This window comes from Papio anubis, chromosome 15 (genome assembly GCF_008728515.1).
Source record: "Papio anubis isolate 15944 chromosome 15, Panubis1.0, whole genome shotgun sequence".
Taxonomy (NCBI): domain Eukaryota; kingdom Metazoa; phylum Chordata; class Mammalia; order Primates; family Cercopithecidae; genus Papio; species Papio anubis.
Window position 1 is genome coordinate 27,475,033 of NC_044990.1, and position 17,539 is coordinate 27,492,571.

Below are 17,539 nucleotides of genomic sequence, written 5' to 3' on the forward strand. Positions count from 1 at the left end.
ACTTACTCTTCTCTAGGTCTTCCACTCTTCTTGCCTAGCCAATTCCTAATGAGTCTTCAAGACTCAGCTTAAATTTTACATACTCTAAAAAGGCATTAAACATACAAACATACATACATGTACACACAAGTGCTCAGGTAACAGACTAATTTACATATTCAATCTTCAGTGCTTTGATAGTATTTTACTGCCCCTATTATAGCACTTCTCTCACTAGTCAATATCAAAGAAGCGTTTGACAAGAGGAGTAATAATTGAGGTACACCATCAGAAATCCAAAGTTACACTGCTTAAAATTATTAAAACATATTTCCAAAGATACTTTTGCTAGAGCAGATACTAGTATGAGTGAGATAGGCCAAAATAGTATATTGCAAGCAAAAGAAAGTATCCTAAATTTAGCAAATTGTACTGGTTAACTCTCAAGGGAAAAAAATACTTTTGAGTCTTCCAGATAAATTTTAGATACATCAAAGAAATAAATATAAGCAATTAAATTATATAAAAACTAGGAAAAATAGGAACTAGTACTTACCAAACCTCTGGATCAGTGTTACCTAATGGAAATATAATGCAAGCCACATGAGTAGTGTTTTTTTTTAAATTTATTTTTATTTATTTATTTTTTTGAGACAGAGTCTCGCACTGTCACCTGGGCTGGAGTGCAATGGCATGACCTTGGCTCATTGCAATCTCCGCCTCCTGGGTTCAGGCAGTTCTCCTGCTTCAGCCTCCTGAGTAGCTGGGGTTACAGGCGCCTGCCACCATGCCCAGCTAATAAGTAGTGTTAAATTTTTTAGTAGCCATGTTTAAAAATGAAAAACAGGAAAAATTAATTATAACGTTTTAACCCAGTATGTCCAGAATATTGTTTCAACATGTAATCAATATAAAAATATGAAGTACCAAAGTTTTTTAATACTAAGCCTTAGGGTTTTTAATGTATTTTTAAAGATACATGTGATATTTTGATACATGTATACAATGTCCAATGATCAAATCAGGATAATTGGGATATCTGTCATCTCAAACATTTATCTTTGTTTTGGAAACACGACAATTCTTCTAGCTACTTTTAAATACATAATAAAGTAGTAACTATAAGGTATTTACTATCAAATACTAGAAGGTATTATTTCTATCTAACTGTAATTTTGTACCTATTAACTAATTTCTTCTCAATCTCACACCCACCTTCCCAACCTCCAGCAACCACGGTTCTATTCTCTACGTCCTTTAGTTCCACTTTTTTAGCTCCCACATATGAGTGAGAACATGCGATATTTATGTTTCTATGCCTAGCTTATTTTACTGAACATAATGACCTCAATTTCCATCCGTTTTGCTGCAGATGACAGGATTTCTTTTTTTTCTTTTGTTTTTTTCTTTTTTTTTTTGAGACAGGGTCTCACTTTATTGCCCAGGTTGGAGTGCAGTGGTGCCGTCGTAACTCACTACAGTCTTGACTTCCTGAGCTCAAGCATTCCTCCTGCCTCAGCCACCCAAGTAGCTGAAACTACAGGCATGTGCCCCCATACCGGGTTTTTTTTTTCTTTAATTTTTTGTAGAGATGAAGTCTCACTCTGTTGCCCAAGCTGGCCTGAGCAGGTTGAACTCCTGAGCTCAACCAGTCTTTCCACCTCAGCCTCCCAAAGTGCTGGGATTACAGGAGTGAGCCACTGTTCCCCAGCTAGGATTTTGTTCTTTTTCATGGGTGAAAAATATTTCATTGTGTATGTATACCACATTTTCTTTATCCATTCATCCATTGATGGACACTTGGGTTGATTCCATATCTTGGCTATTGTGGATAGTGCTGCAATAAACATGGGAATACAAATATCTCTTTGATATACTGATTTCCTTTCTTTTGGATATATACTCAGCAGTGGGATTGCTGGGTCATACAGTAGTTCTGTTGTTTGTGTTTTGAGGAACCTCCATACTGTTTTCCATAATGGCTATAATAATTTACATTCCTACCAACATGTAAGAGCATTCTCCTTTCTCTGCATCCTCCCCACATCTGTTATTTTTTGACGTTTTTGTAATAGCCATTCTGACTGGGTTAAGATAATATCTCATTTTGGTTTTGATTTGCATTTCCCTGATGATTAGTGATGTTGAGCATTTTTTTCATATACCCGTTGGCCATTTGTATGTCTTCTTTTGCGAAATGTCTACTCAGATCTTTTGCCTGTTTTTAAATCTGAATTTATTTTATTTTATTTATTTATTTTTTGCTGTTGAGTCATTTGAGAGCCTTACATATTCCAGTTATTAATGCCTTGCCAGATAGAAAGTTTGCAGATATTTTCTTCTATTCTATGGGTTGTCTCTTCATTTCGTTTCTATTTGTTTTTAAGATGGGGTCTCACTATGTTGCCCAGGCTGGTCTCAAACTCCTGGGGTGAGGTGATTCTCCTGCCTCAGCTTCCCAAAGTGCTGGCATTATAGGTGTGAGCTACCATGTCCAGCTACCTTGTTGATTGTTTCCTTTTCCTTTGCCGTGCAAAAGCTTTTTAGCTTGACATAATCCCACTTTATTTTTGCTTTTGTTGCCTGTGCTTTTGAAGTCTTACACAAAAAAATATTTGCCCAGACCATGGTCCTTTAGTATTTTCCCAATGTTTTTTCTAGGAGTTTTTATTTTTAGGTCTTACATTTAAATCTTTAAGCCATTTTGAGCTGATTTTGTATATGTTGAAATACGGGATTCTGGTTTCATTCTTCTGCCTAAGAGAAAACCAGTTTTCTGAGCACTATTTACTAAAAAGACTGTTCTTTCCCCACTATATGTTCTTGATTCCTTTGATGAAAATGAATTGGTTATTGAGTTTCATGTCAAGGCTAAGTGAAAAGATAGAAAAAAGTAAGAGTTAAAAAGTTAAAAAAAGAATGAGTTGGCTGTAAGTGCATAGATTTATTTCTAGGTTCTCTGTTCTGTTCTATTGATCTCTATGTCTGTTTTTATTCTAGCACCATGCCGTTTTATAGTTTTATAGTTTGCCTGGTAGAGATCTTTTACTTCTTAGGTTAAATGTATTCCTACGTTTTGTTTTGTTTTGTTTTGTTTTTTTGTAGCTATTATAAATTAGGTTGCCTTCTTGATTTCTTTTTCATATTGATTGTTGTTCATGTGTAGAAACACTACTGAGTTTTAAAAATAGTAATTATTATTTAATTGCAGGTGAGGTCTTGCTATATTGCCCAAGCTAGTCTCAATCTCCTGGGTTCAAGCAATCCTCCCACCTCAGCCTCCCAAAGTATTGTGATTACAGGCATAAGCCACCATGCCCAGCTAATACTGCTGATTTTTGTATGTTGATTTTGTGCCCTACACCTTTACTAAATTTATCAGTTCTAAGAGTATTTTGGTGGAGTCTTTAGGTTTTTCTAAGTATAATACGATCATGTTGTCTGCAAACAAGGATAATTTGACTTCTTTTCTTCTTTGGATGCTCTTTATTTCTGCCTCTTGCTTAATTTCTCTGGCTAGATGTACTTAGCCTTTGAAATCCAGTGTTTATTTCACACTTAGAGCACATTTCCATACAAACTAGCTACATTTCAGGTGCTTGATAGCCACGTGACTCTTGGTTATCATTGGACAGCACAGCTGTAGGTGAAGTTAAATATGGAAGCACTAGAAGATAACACAAAGGAAAACAATAAATAACATTGGCTACAAGAAAGTAAAAGGGAGAAAACAAAAAGAAAAATATTTGCAACATATTATAGTACAATATTATTATGGGTTCATACAAATCATTAAAAACACTTAAAAACCCAAAAGATTAAGAGGCAAGATTACACATGCAGGTAATTTACAAAAGAGCTAGTAACAAACTTAGACATAACAAAGAAGTGTAAATTAAAACAGTAGTACAGGTTCGGCATCCCTAATCTGATGAACCAAAATGCTCCAAAATTGGAAACTTTCTGAGCAGCAACATGATGCCACAAGTGGAGAATTCCACACCCAACCTCATGTGACAGGTCATATGACAGGTTGCAATCAAAACACAGTCAAAACTTTGTTTTATGCAAAAAATTATTTAAAATATTGTATGAAATTACCTTCATGCTATGTGTATCAGGTATATATGAAACATAAATGATTTTTGTGTTTAGACTTGGGTCTTATCCCCAAAATATCTGATTATATATATATATGTATACACACACACACACACACACACACACACACTCCTTAATAAAAAAAAATCCAAAATCGGAAACATTTTTGGTCCAAGCATTTTGGATAAGGGATACTCTTATTTTAATATCCTATTTTCATCTATCAAGGCAGCAAAGATTTTAAAACTGTAATTTTCAGGGTTGCAAACAATGTAGTAAAAGGGTGTTCTCATAGACTGTCAGAGGGCATTCGAAGTAGTATTATAAAACTCTGTTACTTTTTATTTCCATAGGTTTTTGGGGAACAGGTGGTGTTCGATTACATGAATAAGTTCTTTAGTGATGATTTCTGAGATTTGGGTGCACCCATCATCTGAGCAGTATACACTGTACCCAATTTGTAGTCCTTTATCCTTCACACTCCCCTCTCCCCATCCCCAAAGTCCATTATGTCATGCTTATGCCTTTGCATCGTCATAGCTTAGCTAGCTCCCATTTATGAGTGAGAACACATGATGTTTGGTTTTCTATTCCTGAGTTACCTCGTGAAGTAGTAAAACCCTTTTAAAAGGTAGTTTAGCAACAAGCACCAAAATTCCGTGTTTGGGAATCTATCACAAGGAAACAATACTAGCTGTAGAGAGGTGAAAACTACATACCAAAACGCTCACTGCAGCATTGTTCACAATAATGGTAAAATTGAAAACTACCTAAATTCCTTAAGTTAGGGGAATGGTTCAGTCGTTTATGGTGTAATCTTTTGATGGAATATTTTCAATAATAACTTCAAAGTCTTTTTTGAATAATATTGAACTTTAAAAAGGATTGAGAATTGAATATCTTATGTCTAGAATTTAGGGGGGAATTAATCCTGTGCAGAATAAGACTAATAAGTTTATCAGAATGTTAACAATGTGTATCTTAGGATAGCAGGACTTTAGTTTTTTTTCTCCAGGTTTCTGTTTTTTTCTCTGTTTTTCAAATGTTGTAAAATTGGTATGTATTACCCTTATAATAAAAAGAAGACTACTTAAAATGGTGGAATACATTTAACACATTCTTGGATATAACTTAAGATGTGATACTAATTCAGATATGATCAACTCATGCTCTACCTATCAGTTTATATTTTGTCTTTAGAAAAACATGATACTTAGCAACTGATAAACTCGCTTAGATGATCTAAATATTCTGTGGTTTGACTCTGTCTTTGTTTCAGAGTGAAGCTTATTGACTTTTCTTTCCAATGAAAGTGTGTCACTTTCTTCTTTTTTTATTCCCTTTACTTTTGGCTTAAGTCTAACCTCCAGAAAAGTGATGTAATATTTTTTTAGCAAACCAGCGTCTTAAATGTGTAATCCCCATTTTCCTTCCCAGTTTCATAAGGTTAAATAGCTCACATCTGCTCTGTTACTACTTTTATGTTCTGATTTGCTTTTTTTTGTTTGTTTTGATTAATACTTCTTCCTCTCATTTTTAAGGTTATTCTGGTACAAGTTAACCCGGGAGAAGCATTTACAATAAGAAGAGAAGATGGACAGTTTCAGTGCATTACAGGTAAGAATGGTAATTGAGAATAATCATTTGAGACCAAAAAACCACAAAAATTTATGATACATAGTAGTGTGTATGCCTATGGTTTCTTTCTTCTTTCTCACTACCACCACACAAAAGCATAAACTCTGATATCTTAGCATTTAAGTATTACAGTATCATTCTAACTAATCTCTTTGCCCTGGTTTCCTGATTATTTTGATCATTCTTGATATGTTATATTGTTCATGTCTCTTCCCTGTTCAGAAATCTTTATCAAATCTAGTCCAGGTGTCTTCGTTTTTCAAAAAGATCATTTCAGCTTTTTAGTCTTGTTCCCACTTCCCCTTCAAATTGCTTTTCTTCAGTTTTTCTAAGAGGCTTATTCACTGTCTTTTGAAGCTATCTTGTGCTATGTGTTCTGTTTCCCTTATCTAGAATTCACCATTATCACCACTGTCCCCCGCGCCCCCAATTCAGATCCTACCTGTGCTTCAAGACTGAGCTGCAGTCCCAACTTTAACAGGTTTTTTGGAAAGTCTTTGTTTAGTGAACATTTCCTTAGTACTGTTGACTTTTGGGTCAGGCAGTTCTTTGGTCAGGGGGACTGTTGTGTGAATTGTAGGATGTTTAGTTCAATTCCTAGCCTCTGCCTACTAGCCACTCACCCTCACTCTTTCATTTATGAGAAATAGAAAAGTCTGGATATCCCCAAATATTCCCTGAGGGACAAAATTGACTCCAATTGAGAACCGTCTTCCTGTGTGAATTTGAGAACAATAAAAAGGTGACTGGCTTTGGAATTAAAAAGAGAGAACCTAGGATTAAATCCCAGCTCTGCTGTTTTACTAGCTACATGACCTTGTACATGTTACTTAACCTCTGTAAGTACTGTTTTTTGTTTTTTTTTTTGGAGACAGAGTCTCACTCTGTCACCCAGTCTGGATGGAGTGCAGTGGCTCAATCTTGGCTCATTGCAACCTCCGCCTCCTGGGTTCAAGCGATTCTCCTGCCTCAGCCTCCCAAGTGACTGGAATTACAGGCGCCTGCCACCACACCAGGCTAATTTTTGTACTTTTAGTAGAGATGGGGTTTCATCATGTTGGCCAGGCTGGTCTTGAACTCCTGACCTCAGGTGACCCACCCACCTCAGCCTCCCAAAGTGCTAGGATTACAGATGTGAGCCTCTGTACCCAGCCCTCTGTAAGTACATTTCTCATCAGTAAAATTCTCATTCCTGTCAATAATAGTACACCTTATAGGATAATTGTGAGGGTTCCTGATATGCATGTAATGTACTTTAAACCAGCCTGGGACATGTAAGGCACCCAGTAAGTGATGGTGAGTGCTGTAGTGTTATTGTTAATAGGAAGTGATCCCCATCACCTGTGAAACCCTATCATACCAATTATTGCACCATTCATTTACCAGATAACTACACCATCTTGTAATATTTCTTCTAGTTGTATTTTTAAAGTTATTTAAATTTTGTATTGTTTAACATAAAATTTTTATTCAGTCTCGCCAACTGAAGTCTAAGCGCTTTGGGGACACATACCATTTCTTACATTTCTTTGTATCCCCTTCAGTTCTTGGCTTTCTATATATTGGGTACTTAACTGATAGTTATTGCTTTAGTTTAAAAAAGGAAGAAGTGCAGTGGGTCACACCTGTAATCCCAGTGCTTTGAGAGAATAAGGCAGGAGGACCTCTTAAGACTGGGAATACGAGACCAGACTGGGCAGCATAACAAGACCCTGTCTCTACAAAAAATTTAAAACTTAGTCAGGCATAGTGGCGCATGCCTGCTGTCCTAACTATGCAAGAGATAAGGTTGGAGGATTGCTTTAGCCCAAGAATTTGAAGCTGCAGTGAGCTATGGTCATACCAGTGCACTCCAGCCTGGGCAACAAAGCGAGACCCTGTCTCAAAATAAAATTAAATTTAAAAAGAGCGTTAGAGGTGAGGTGTCTGTATACTTTGTCATCTTTCAAACTGGAATAGAGTAAAAGGACTCTAACACTTACTTCAAGACAACTGGTGTAAAGCAAGACTGTCTAGCCCAGGCAAACCTCCTGTCTTTCCCCCGTTTTACCTAGGCTGTCCAATCTGTTTAATCAAAGAAGAAATAGACCTAACTCTTTTCAGAGAAGTAATTAGCTCAGTAATTAAAATTAAAACTTTTAGCCTGATATTTAAACCTTATATATCTGAGAGTTAAAAATTTCTCTCTAAGTTGAACACATGGACACAGGGAGGGAACCTCACACACTGGGGCCTGTCGGAGGGTAGGGGCCAAGGGGAGGGAGAGCATTAGGACAAATACCTAAAGCATGCAGGACTTAAAACCTAGATAATGGGTTGATGGGTGCAGCAAATCACCATGGCACATGTTTACCGATGTAACAAACCTGCATGTTGTGCACATGTATCCCAGAACTTAAAGTAAAATTTTTTTTAAAATTTCTCTAAGTTAATTTAAATAATTTGTGCAGCAGTTATGACAATTTCACAAATAGGAAGAGTTCACATATTATAGACTTAAATATACCAGGCAGTGTAATTTATAAGCAGTGTGATAAACATTGCCTGTCTTTACTTGCCAGTTAGGTTTTTATGAAAATAATTGTATTCTGTGTACCTCATAGAGGTACAGTTTCTAATAGAGCACACATCTAGGTTTATTTGTACATTGCTTTTCAAGTTGTTTTCAATAGATATTGTTTATTGTGGACACATTTTAACTAATACAGCATTGATCTTTTCTAACACATTTGCAGAGGAAGATACTCATTACTGTTTTAATGTGACTCAGAATACAAAAACTGTTATTTATGATTGGATAACCAGACCCTGAATTATAAGTAGCTTATATTTCAAAAGTTAATTTGTAACTGCAATCTCTAAACCCCACCTCTGTAAATCAATTAAATTGATTTTATATGTGGCAGTGACACCTTTGTTCAGGACCAAAAACGCCTATCTAATTTATAATGTGCCTATAATACTAATAGTATCTTAGTTATAGGAACTAACCACCATGGGAAGATATTTTTAGGCAAGGACACATTTCTCTGCTTCAGTGGGAAACAGATTCCTTTCTCCATATGACAGATTGTAAGATTGGAGACTGTTTTAAAATTATTAGGTAGAGGTTTTAAAAACACAGAAAAGAATAAAGGGAACCAGACAGAAAATAAGAAGGCCCTCCCCTCTTTGTGTTTTTGACTGTTCAAAACTATAAGATGGAATATGGGTAGAAGGAATATAGTAGTGAGCAAGGGAACTGGAGTTGAAGTCAAGTCTTTGTAAAATCAATATGCCTTCACTCTGAGCAAGAGAAGACAAGAAAACTTCTGGAGTTCATTTTCTTCCACTTTGCTATCACTAGTTTCTGTCATATGGCAAGCCCCTTCATGGACTAGCTCTGGATCTAGGTAAAAAGTGAGATTATGAATAACAAGGAGAAAGAGAAATTCTTAAGGGAAGAAAATCATATACCAGTGAAGCTGAGAGAAACATAGATCATTATAGCCCTAAAGCCTCAAGTTAGGAAAGCTGTTCTCTGACGGCCACTATACCATTAAAATCTCTATATTAAAACCTAACAAATTGAGATAAGAGCTGTGTAAATTAATAAGCATTTGAATTAAAGATCATTCTTTTAAAAGTAGTTTTATTACTTGTTCAGAATATATAGAAATGAAAACTAGGTTGAGAATCACAGAGAACTTTAGAGATCTAAATAATTACCTTATTTTATTGGAGGCTCAGATTTTGTGAGTTACAGCTAGTCATGGGCAGAGTTCAATATAGTACTTTTTCTACTATGTAGCATACATTCTGGAAAGACAAATTGCTAATTATTTTTTTGTATGAATTTTCTAAGTATCTGCTGAGGTATACTGTGCTAGTTGCTGGACATTCAAAGAAAAGCTAAAACTAAGTTCCTGACATTCAAGAACAGTGTCATAGGGGAAAAAAAGGAAAAATTAACAGTTACAGTATAAAAAGAGATATACATAGGGTGTTATGGGAGCATAGAAGGAGGGTTACTAATTACATTCAATGGCATGTAAAGAAAAATTTATTCCAGGAGAAAGTGACACATGAGGCTTCTCGAAGAACAGTGGCAGTTGGCCAGATGGACAAAGGGTCTCAAGGTACTTTAGATAGAGGGAAAAAGTGTTCAAAAGCAACAGAAAGAAAGAATGACTTGACTTATTTGAATAACCACAAAGAGATTGGAATTGCTAAATTGCAATAAAATATGGAATTGTTGTATAAATATGTGGTACCTGTTGAACCAAAAGTCTTCCTACTACAAACATCATCTAGAAATGTTCAATAAAATAATAACATGTAATCTTTCAAATACACTCCTGAACTTCTCTCTCTTCCCTTCACCCTAAAAAAAGGAAAAAAAAGGTGGAGGGTGGGGAAGAATCACTGTGGGCCAGAAACAAGGACTTTTCCACATTTATTTGTTTTTTGTTTTTATTTTAAGAGACAGGGTCTCTCTGTCACCCAGGCTGGAGTGGAGTGGCACAACCATAGCTCATTGCAGCCTCATACTCCAGGGCCTAGGTGATCCTCCTGCCTTAGCCTTCTGAGCAGTTAGGATTGCAGGTGTGTGCCACCATGCTTGGCTAATTTTTTATAGAGTTGATGTCTCACTATGTTGCCCAGGATACTCTCAAACTCCTGGGCTCAAGCAATCCTGCTGTCTCAGCCTCCCAAAGCACTGTGATTACAGACATGGATAATTGCACCTGGCTCAATATTTGTTTCAGAAAATACAGTTTTCATATTTTTAATGAAAAGAATTAAAAATATCTACATTGTTGTTTTGATTTGATCATTTTCTGTTGTCCCATACCATTTTTTCTGAGTCCTCTTCAGAATTTGATGTCTGTCTTCCCTTAGTTCTGTACCTTATTTCATGTCCTTTTGGATAAGGCACCACTCTTAAATATCTAAAAGTGTAGTCTTCTGTTTTGCTGCTTTTCCATTCTGGTCATTGGTTAGATCTGTTTGTATTTCCTGATATGAACCCATACCTCATTTTTTTTCCCTTCTTTAACCACTATTCACTGGTTTTAACTTAAATTCTTGATTACTTTTGAAATGAATACTATCTTGAGTCTGTCTCAGGTTTTTTCTATTGAGAGGTATTTTGAAACTTTCTGACTTGTTCTTATGTTTTCATAGTGAAGTGCTTTGACCGCATGTCAACAGATTATCTTATACGATGAGAGATACTGTGAAAATTAAGTATTTTTGCCTAGTAACTGGTATGTAGAAATGTAAAAAAATTATTGAATGGGCAAAATTTTAGGTTTTATATTAATAGATATTTGTAGCATGTGCTAAAGACTGCCCTTCTTAGTTTTATTTTGTGAAGAGTTATGAAAAATAGGAAATTAGGCAAGGTTTCTAAGTTTGGGTTACTAGGAAGGTCATAGAAGCATATTTCATAGAGAATATGTGGTAAACACTTAAGAATCCTGTGTAGAGCTAGCTCTCCTGATGACAAATTGGTTCCTCCTTTAGATATCATCTGTTCTGTGAAGCCCTTGCTTTAGTTTGTCTCCTCTTTTAGCTGTAGATACACATACAGAAATAATTGAAGGCAGATATTTTTACATATGTTTGTAACCCTGATGCTTTGCATAGCACCCAGCACATAGAGACTCTCAATAAATGTTTAAGGTGAGTGAAGAAGAGAAAAAAAAACGGATGTTTTTTGAGCATTTATATGTGTCAAGCAAGTAGATCTGTTATAGACAACAATTGTAGCTAAAAACCCTCCTTATGAGAGGCAGGTATGACTTTTTCTCTTCTGTGATACCTCAAAATGAATAAATGGGCTAATGAGTAAGAATTTATTAACTATCTGGAGGTTTTGCATTGTTATGGCACTTCTACTTTGGTGTGATTCCCTACCACTACATGTAAGAGAGAAAATTATGAAAAGCAAAAAATATACAGACAGCTATGCTTGAATAATTTTTATATGCTCTGGCTCCTTCAAATATTATGTTTTAGAAAGACAAGCAAACATATTGGTGATTATTTAATACTTTTAATCTAATAGGGCAATAGTTAAGCAGAAGGGTACTTGGGTTTGAGTTCAAACTTTGCCACTTACTATTATATCAGTCAGATTATATTCAGTATATATTGTGTTTACACTTATTTATGTAAATAGTGTGTGTCTGTGTGTATACATATTATGTGGGACTTAGAACATAATATTGTCATAGAGAAGATTATTATTAGGCCATACCTTTTGGGATATATTACTTATATCTGTGGAACCATAGAACCCAAGACCTACATCAGATATACAGTCTCTAATTACATTGATCATGGATTAGCCACATCTACATTATAATTTTTCTGCAACATGGCTTCTACAAAAAAAGACCTTATATTCTTTATCCATTCACTTATTCAGTATTCAGTGAGGGACAAAAATGAATAAGCACTCTTTATTTTCTCAAGCTTATTTGTCAGACTCTTATGTACCTTTATGGGAAGATGAAATAAAATTTGATCATCAGACCGTTACCAGTCTGCAACTTTGTCTCATGTTGTGCTACTCAGGATTTTGTTCTCTAGGGCTTTCTTTTGAGCATTTTAAATCAGTAACTTTTATTTGTTTTTAACAAAAATAAACAACATGTTTATGAAATGTTTAAGTGTCAGAAAGTTGCTAACGTTAATAAATGTCAAACTCAAGAAAATCAGAACATATTGAAATGATAGGTCAAAAATAATAGGATAGGCCCAGCATGGTGGCTCACACCTGTAACTCCAGCACTTTGGGAAGCTGAGGTGGGCGGATCACCTGTAGTCAGGAGTTCGAGACCAATGTGATCAACATGATGAAACCCTGTCTGTATTAAAAAAAAAAGAATTCGCTGGGTGTGGTGGCACACACCTGTAATCCCAGATATTTGGGAGACGGAGGCAGGAGAATCACTTGAACCCGGGAAGCGGAGGTTGCAGTGAGCTGAGATCCTGCCACTGCACTTCAGCCTGGGTGACAGAGTAAGACTCCATCTCAAAAACAAAAGCAAAAAAACCCAATAGGATAAAATTTAATAGGAGTAAATATAAAGTTCTACATTTTGATTTTAAAAACATAGGTACTGTATAGTGTGTATTAGTTGGGGCTCCTTTTTTGAAACTTAATCTTGTCTATAAAACACAAAAGAGTTTAAGATGATATTGAGACTCCTTCTGTCCTCGTTCCTTTTCCTTCCTAATAGCTCAGTCCTGAAGCTCTTAGGTGAGGCAGAATAATATAGGCAATGCACTAGTGGGAGTGGGAGAGGTGAGCTGCAGTTCCCTAGAGTGGGATGTCAGAGCCCTAATTGAGTAAGGACTATATCACATCAGAGAATAGCCAAGTATAGGGAGTTAGAGCCCAAGCAGAGTGAAGAGGGAATTCATACAAGAAGGCAGCTTGGTATAGGGAGTCAGAGTATAAGGCCGAGGAGGATATCATCAGGAAGGCATGTAGTGTGGCATGTAAGAAATTGAGCAGGATGAGGCAGTCACTGATGCAATGCAGTGATCCAGCATGGGGAATCAGAGCTCAAACAAGAGTGAGGAGGCCATCTGTGTGGAGGGGTACCCTGACTTGGGTTGTAGGAGCCCCAGCATGGTCAGACAGTGCACAGTCTGGGGATATATTACAGTGAAGAATCAGAGTCCAACTAGGGTAAAAAGGGCATCCACACAGAGGTGGTCTAATTAGGAAGTCATCAGCAATGCCATGATTGTACCCCTTCCCCTCCTCCACTAAGAACTCAATATTACTTGCTTCTAGTACAGATGCCACTTCTGCAACAGGAATTGTGTAGCCACCCACCACTGCCTGCCAAATTATCAGCACCTGTAGGAGTGATGGTCTTTATCTCACACCAAGGAGACTCCTCAAACACACAAAGGGGCTTCAGATTCTATGCACTAAAACAAATAAAAGTGTCCACTGCAGTGCAAGAGAAGACAACTTTATGAATAGAACTTGCTTATTTTAGCAGAACTAGAACTAAATATGAGTCATCTGTTGAATCCCATTTGCAAAAGGGAAAACAAATGAAATCTTGGACTGCAAAAATACAAATGCAAGTTCAAAACAGATGGTGGTATATGCTGGTTAGATGGTATCCTTTTAACTTGTTTAAAAGAAGTATTGACAAACTGGGATTGTCCCAAGGAAGATAGCCAGGAGATCATAGAAGCATGAAATCATCCTTATAAAACACTATAGAAATGCGTGAAGGATGCTTAACCTAGAAAAGAGGGCAGCGGCTTGAAATACATTGATCTCTGCACCTTAGAGGGCAGAATTTAGACATAAACAGGTGAGTTATAAAGAAGCAGATTTTTTTTTTTTTTTTTTTTTTTTTTGAGATGACGTCTCACTCTGCGACCCAGGCTGGAGTGCATTGGTGCAATCTCGGCTCACTGCAACCTCCACCTTCTGGGTTCAAACGATTGTTCTGCCTCAGCCTCCCGAGTAGCTGGAACTACAGGTGTGTACCACCACACCCGGCTAATTTTTGTATTTTTAGTAGAAATGGGGTTTTATCATATTGGCCAGGCTGGTCTTGAGCTCTTGACCTGGTGATCTGTCCACCTCGGCCTCCCAAAGTGCTGGGATTACAGGCTTATTCACCACCATGCCTGGCTAAGGAAGCAGATTTTGACACAGGGAAGAACAGCTATGGCTGTATAAAAATGGAATTGTTTCTTGTACCAGCGTCCCACCTTTATATGTGTTCATTCCCTGGTTGGATGATATTATAAAAGTAATTCCAGCATAGAAAGATAGTTTTGATTAGGTGAATTCCAGCAGTTATTGTAACTAAAGACGCTTTGATTCGAGAATAATCTGTTTATTAAACTGAGTTATCTTTAGTTAATTCTGGGAATGAGGACTCTAAATGAGAGTCTTAAATTTAACAAGTCTATATGTGCACAGGCACATTTTATAAAGTAATTGAGCTAGTGAATGGTTATTGCTCATAGTAGACCTATAAATAGTATACCAACTAGTTAATTTATTAATACCCACTACCGATGAAATAAATACTTGAGAGAGAAATTTCCACTACATTCTGAATCTTATAGGGGCAAGAACAATAATGCTGTCTTTATTTTGGTACAAAAACCTTAAGTGGAATATTATCTTCCATTTTGTTTAACAACAGAAATTGCCTCTTTCATCTCTTATCATCTATGCTAAAATAATGCCTTTTGCTTATGGGTATTCTGTCAATATGTGAAAATGAACTGCTAAAATATTTTTGTGTACAGTACTTGCGTGCCTTGGCAACTGTTATATACCAAAAATATACTTCTCATACTTGGGGATATTTTAGTGCCTCAGAGTCTTCAATGTGAGCACCATTTAAGATTATACAATTATATGAAAATATTGATTTAAATATGTAAATGGTGAGCCACAGATATCACCTGGGTGATGATCATTTGACCAAAAATTCTGGGTTTATGCTTATTTTCTTATGATTTGACTCTTTGTGTAGAAAAAGTATCAATGTGAATTCAAGTTTTCTGAGAGGTATCACCTTCGTTTTCTCATACCTCACGCTACTTAGGGAAGACAAGAACCTAATTAACAGTACTAGAGTGTGTTGATTGTGAACCTCTTCACCTAATATAGTTAGTATGATCAGGTTCCACCTAAAAGTCCTATTGCTAGCCTTTTGGTTTCAAGTGGCTCAGACCAGCTTCTCAGGAGTTATTGGTGTTTTCTCCTCATTGTTGCTCATATGGCTTTTTCTGCCACTAGGGTTTTATTTATCCTTTCTTGTTTCTACTCTCCCCTCATTCAAGAAGTAACCAGCCTGGTGCTTCTGGGGCAGTTATTGTCAACTCCTCTATCCCACTTTTCTTCTTCATTGCTGCTGCTGTTCATTGCTTTTTGCTCTCACCTCATTTCCTCAAGTACCTGATCCTGATTCTTCCTGCCATTACAGGGCTTTTTGAACATAAGTAAAGCCCTGTTCTCTCAGGATGTCTTTGTTGGGGAAGAGAGAGGAATGCAGAGTCCTCGTGCAAGTAAGACTCCTAGTAACCTGCTCTGATATCCTGGAATCTCTGAGACACCTCAGCCTCATGACTCTTGATACTTCAGGGCTTTGATATTAGAAATACCTCTGAAATTTATCAGAAGTTGTGTCTGTTGTTTTGTATATCATAGTCACTACAACTTTTGTTTCAGTTACTGTAACAGTAGGCATGAGATGCTACACATACACCATTTCTTCCTATAATCACAATAAAACTTTAAAAAAGTAACAGACTATGTGACAATTAATGGTGCATTGTTAAAAGCGCAGGTCTGGGAGTAAATTGACCTGGGTTCTAGAACCAATGGGTGGGAGTTAAAAGAAAACAGAGTTTAGCTTGGCATGAAGAAGAACTTTGTAATAAATGGAGATGTCAAAGGAGGGTTAAGAGTGATCAGTTTCCCATCCATCCTTTTTTTCCCCCCCTTGAGATGGAGTCTTACTCTGTCACCCAGGCTGGAGTGCAATGGCCCAATCTCAGCTCACTGCAGCCTCCGCCTCGTAAGTTCAAGTGATTCTCCTGCCTCAACCTCCCAAGTAGCTGGGATTACAGGCACTTGCCATCATGCCCAGCTAATTTTTGTATTTTTGTAGAGACAGGGTTTCACCATGTTGGCCATGCTGGTCTTGAACTCCTGATCTCAGGTGATCCACCCACCTTGGCCTCCCAAAGTTCTGGGATTGCAGGCATGAGCCACTGCACCCAGCCTCTCCCATCCATCTTTGTAGGTGGTAATGTATCTGCTGGCTCTTCACTTGATGGTAGTGTTATAGAAGATGGTTTATTTCTTTTGAGGGGATTGTTCATGCCTTTTAAGGTTCATCACAAGTCTAAAGTGATATTAATTTATAGCCCTAAGTAGTTTACTTAAATTCTGGCCCGTGTTGTGCACATACTGAAATGAGGAAGGGCTAGGGCAATTCAGATTCTACAAATTTCTGTCAGCTCTCAAATAGTTACATATTCATAACTATACTAATTACATACCATGTCTTAAAAATATTTTAATATTATGGAGATTGATATTATAATAATTTTTTACAAGATCACCAGTTATCTTTTGCCCACTGACTTTGCATTACAGCAAATCAGACTAAGTTCTACTGAAAGTATAAGTAACTCAAGTCAAAACCACATGTAGTAGATTTTTATTCCCATGTGACTATTCACTTTTTTCATAATTAGCAAACTAAACCATGGAGAAGTTTGTCCTTTATACATTACTTAAACAACCTTAACTTCCGTTAGAAAATTCTTTAAAGCATAGGTAACTATTTTTCATACTGGTGGAAATCATGATTGTATTTTAAAATTTGCTCTTTATACTTTCCTTTTTAATATGAAAACATCAGTTTAATTAGAGTCGCTCATAATACTAGCTTTGAAATATTGATGAGTCATGTTTGTAAAAATGAATTATAACAGATCATCCATTCATAAGTTCAGCCCATTTCAATTTAAGTGAATGACTGTGATTCATTCTGAGCACATTGTGTAATAGTCCCAGGCTGTCCCAGAGAGCTATTAAATGTAACTTTTTAAGAGAAAGTGTGTTATATAAGACTTATTTAAGAGAAAATCGCAATATTTATGTTCGAAAGGAAAATATAGGGAAATTAATTGTCATTAGTTCTTCATGTTCCTAATAAATAAAATATCACTGTTATATTTATTCTCTTGGAAGTATAAAATCTAAGCCAGTTTAGTGAGTGCTATTAAAATAAGCAACAAAAATCTTGATTAAAAATTTTTTTAA

At 36.4% G+C, this 17,539-nt stretch overlaps 1 protein-coding gene across 2 annotated transcripts in view; it reads left to right on the forward strand.

Moving 5' to 3' along the window:
* The window catches only part of FNDC3A (fibronectin type III domain containing 3A), a 218,322-nt gene that overhangs the window by 84,174 nt on the left and 116,609 nt on the right, over positions 1 to 17,539 (forward strand). For both annotated transcript variants that reach the window (XM_003913872.4, XM_009191925.4), the window contains exon 3: positions 5,622 to 5,697. In XM_003913872.4, the coding sequence (XP_003913921.1) occupies positions 5,622 to 5,697 (76 nt within the window). The remainder of the gene's footprint in view (positions 1 to 5,621; positions 5,698 to 17,539) is intronic.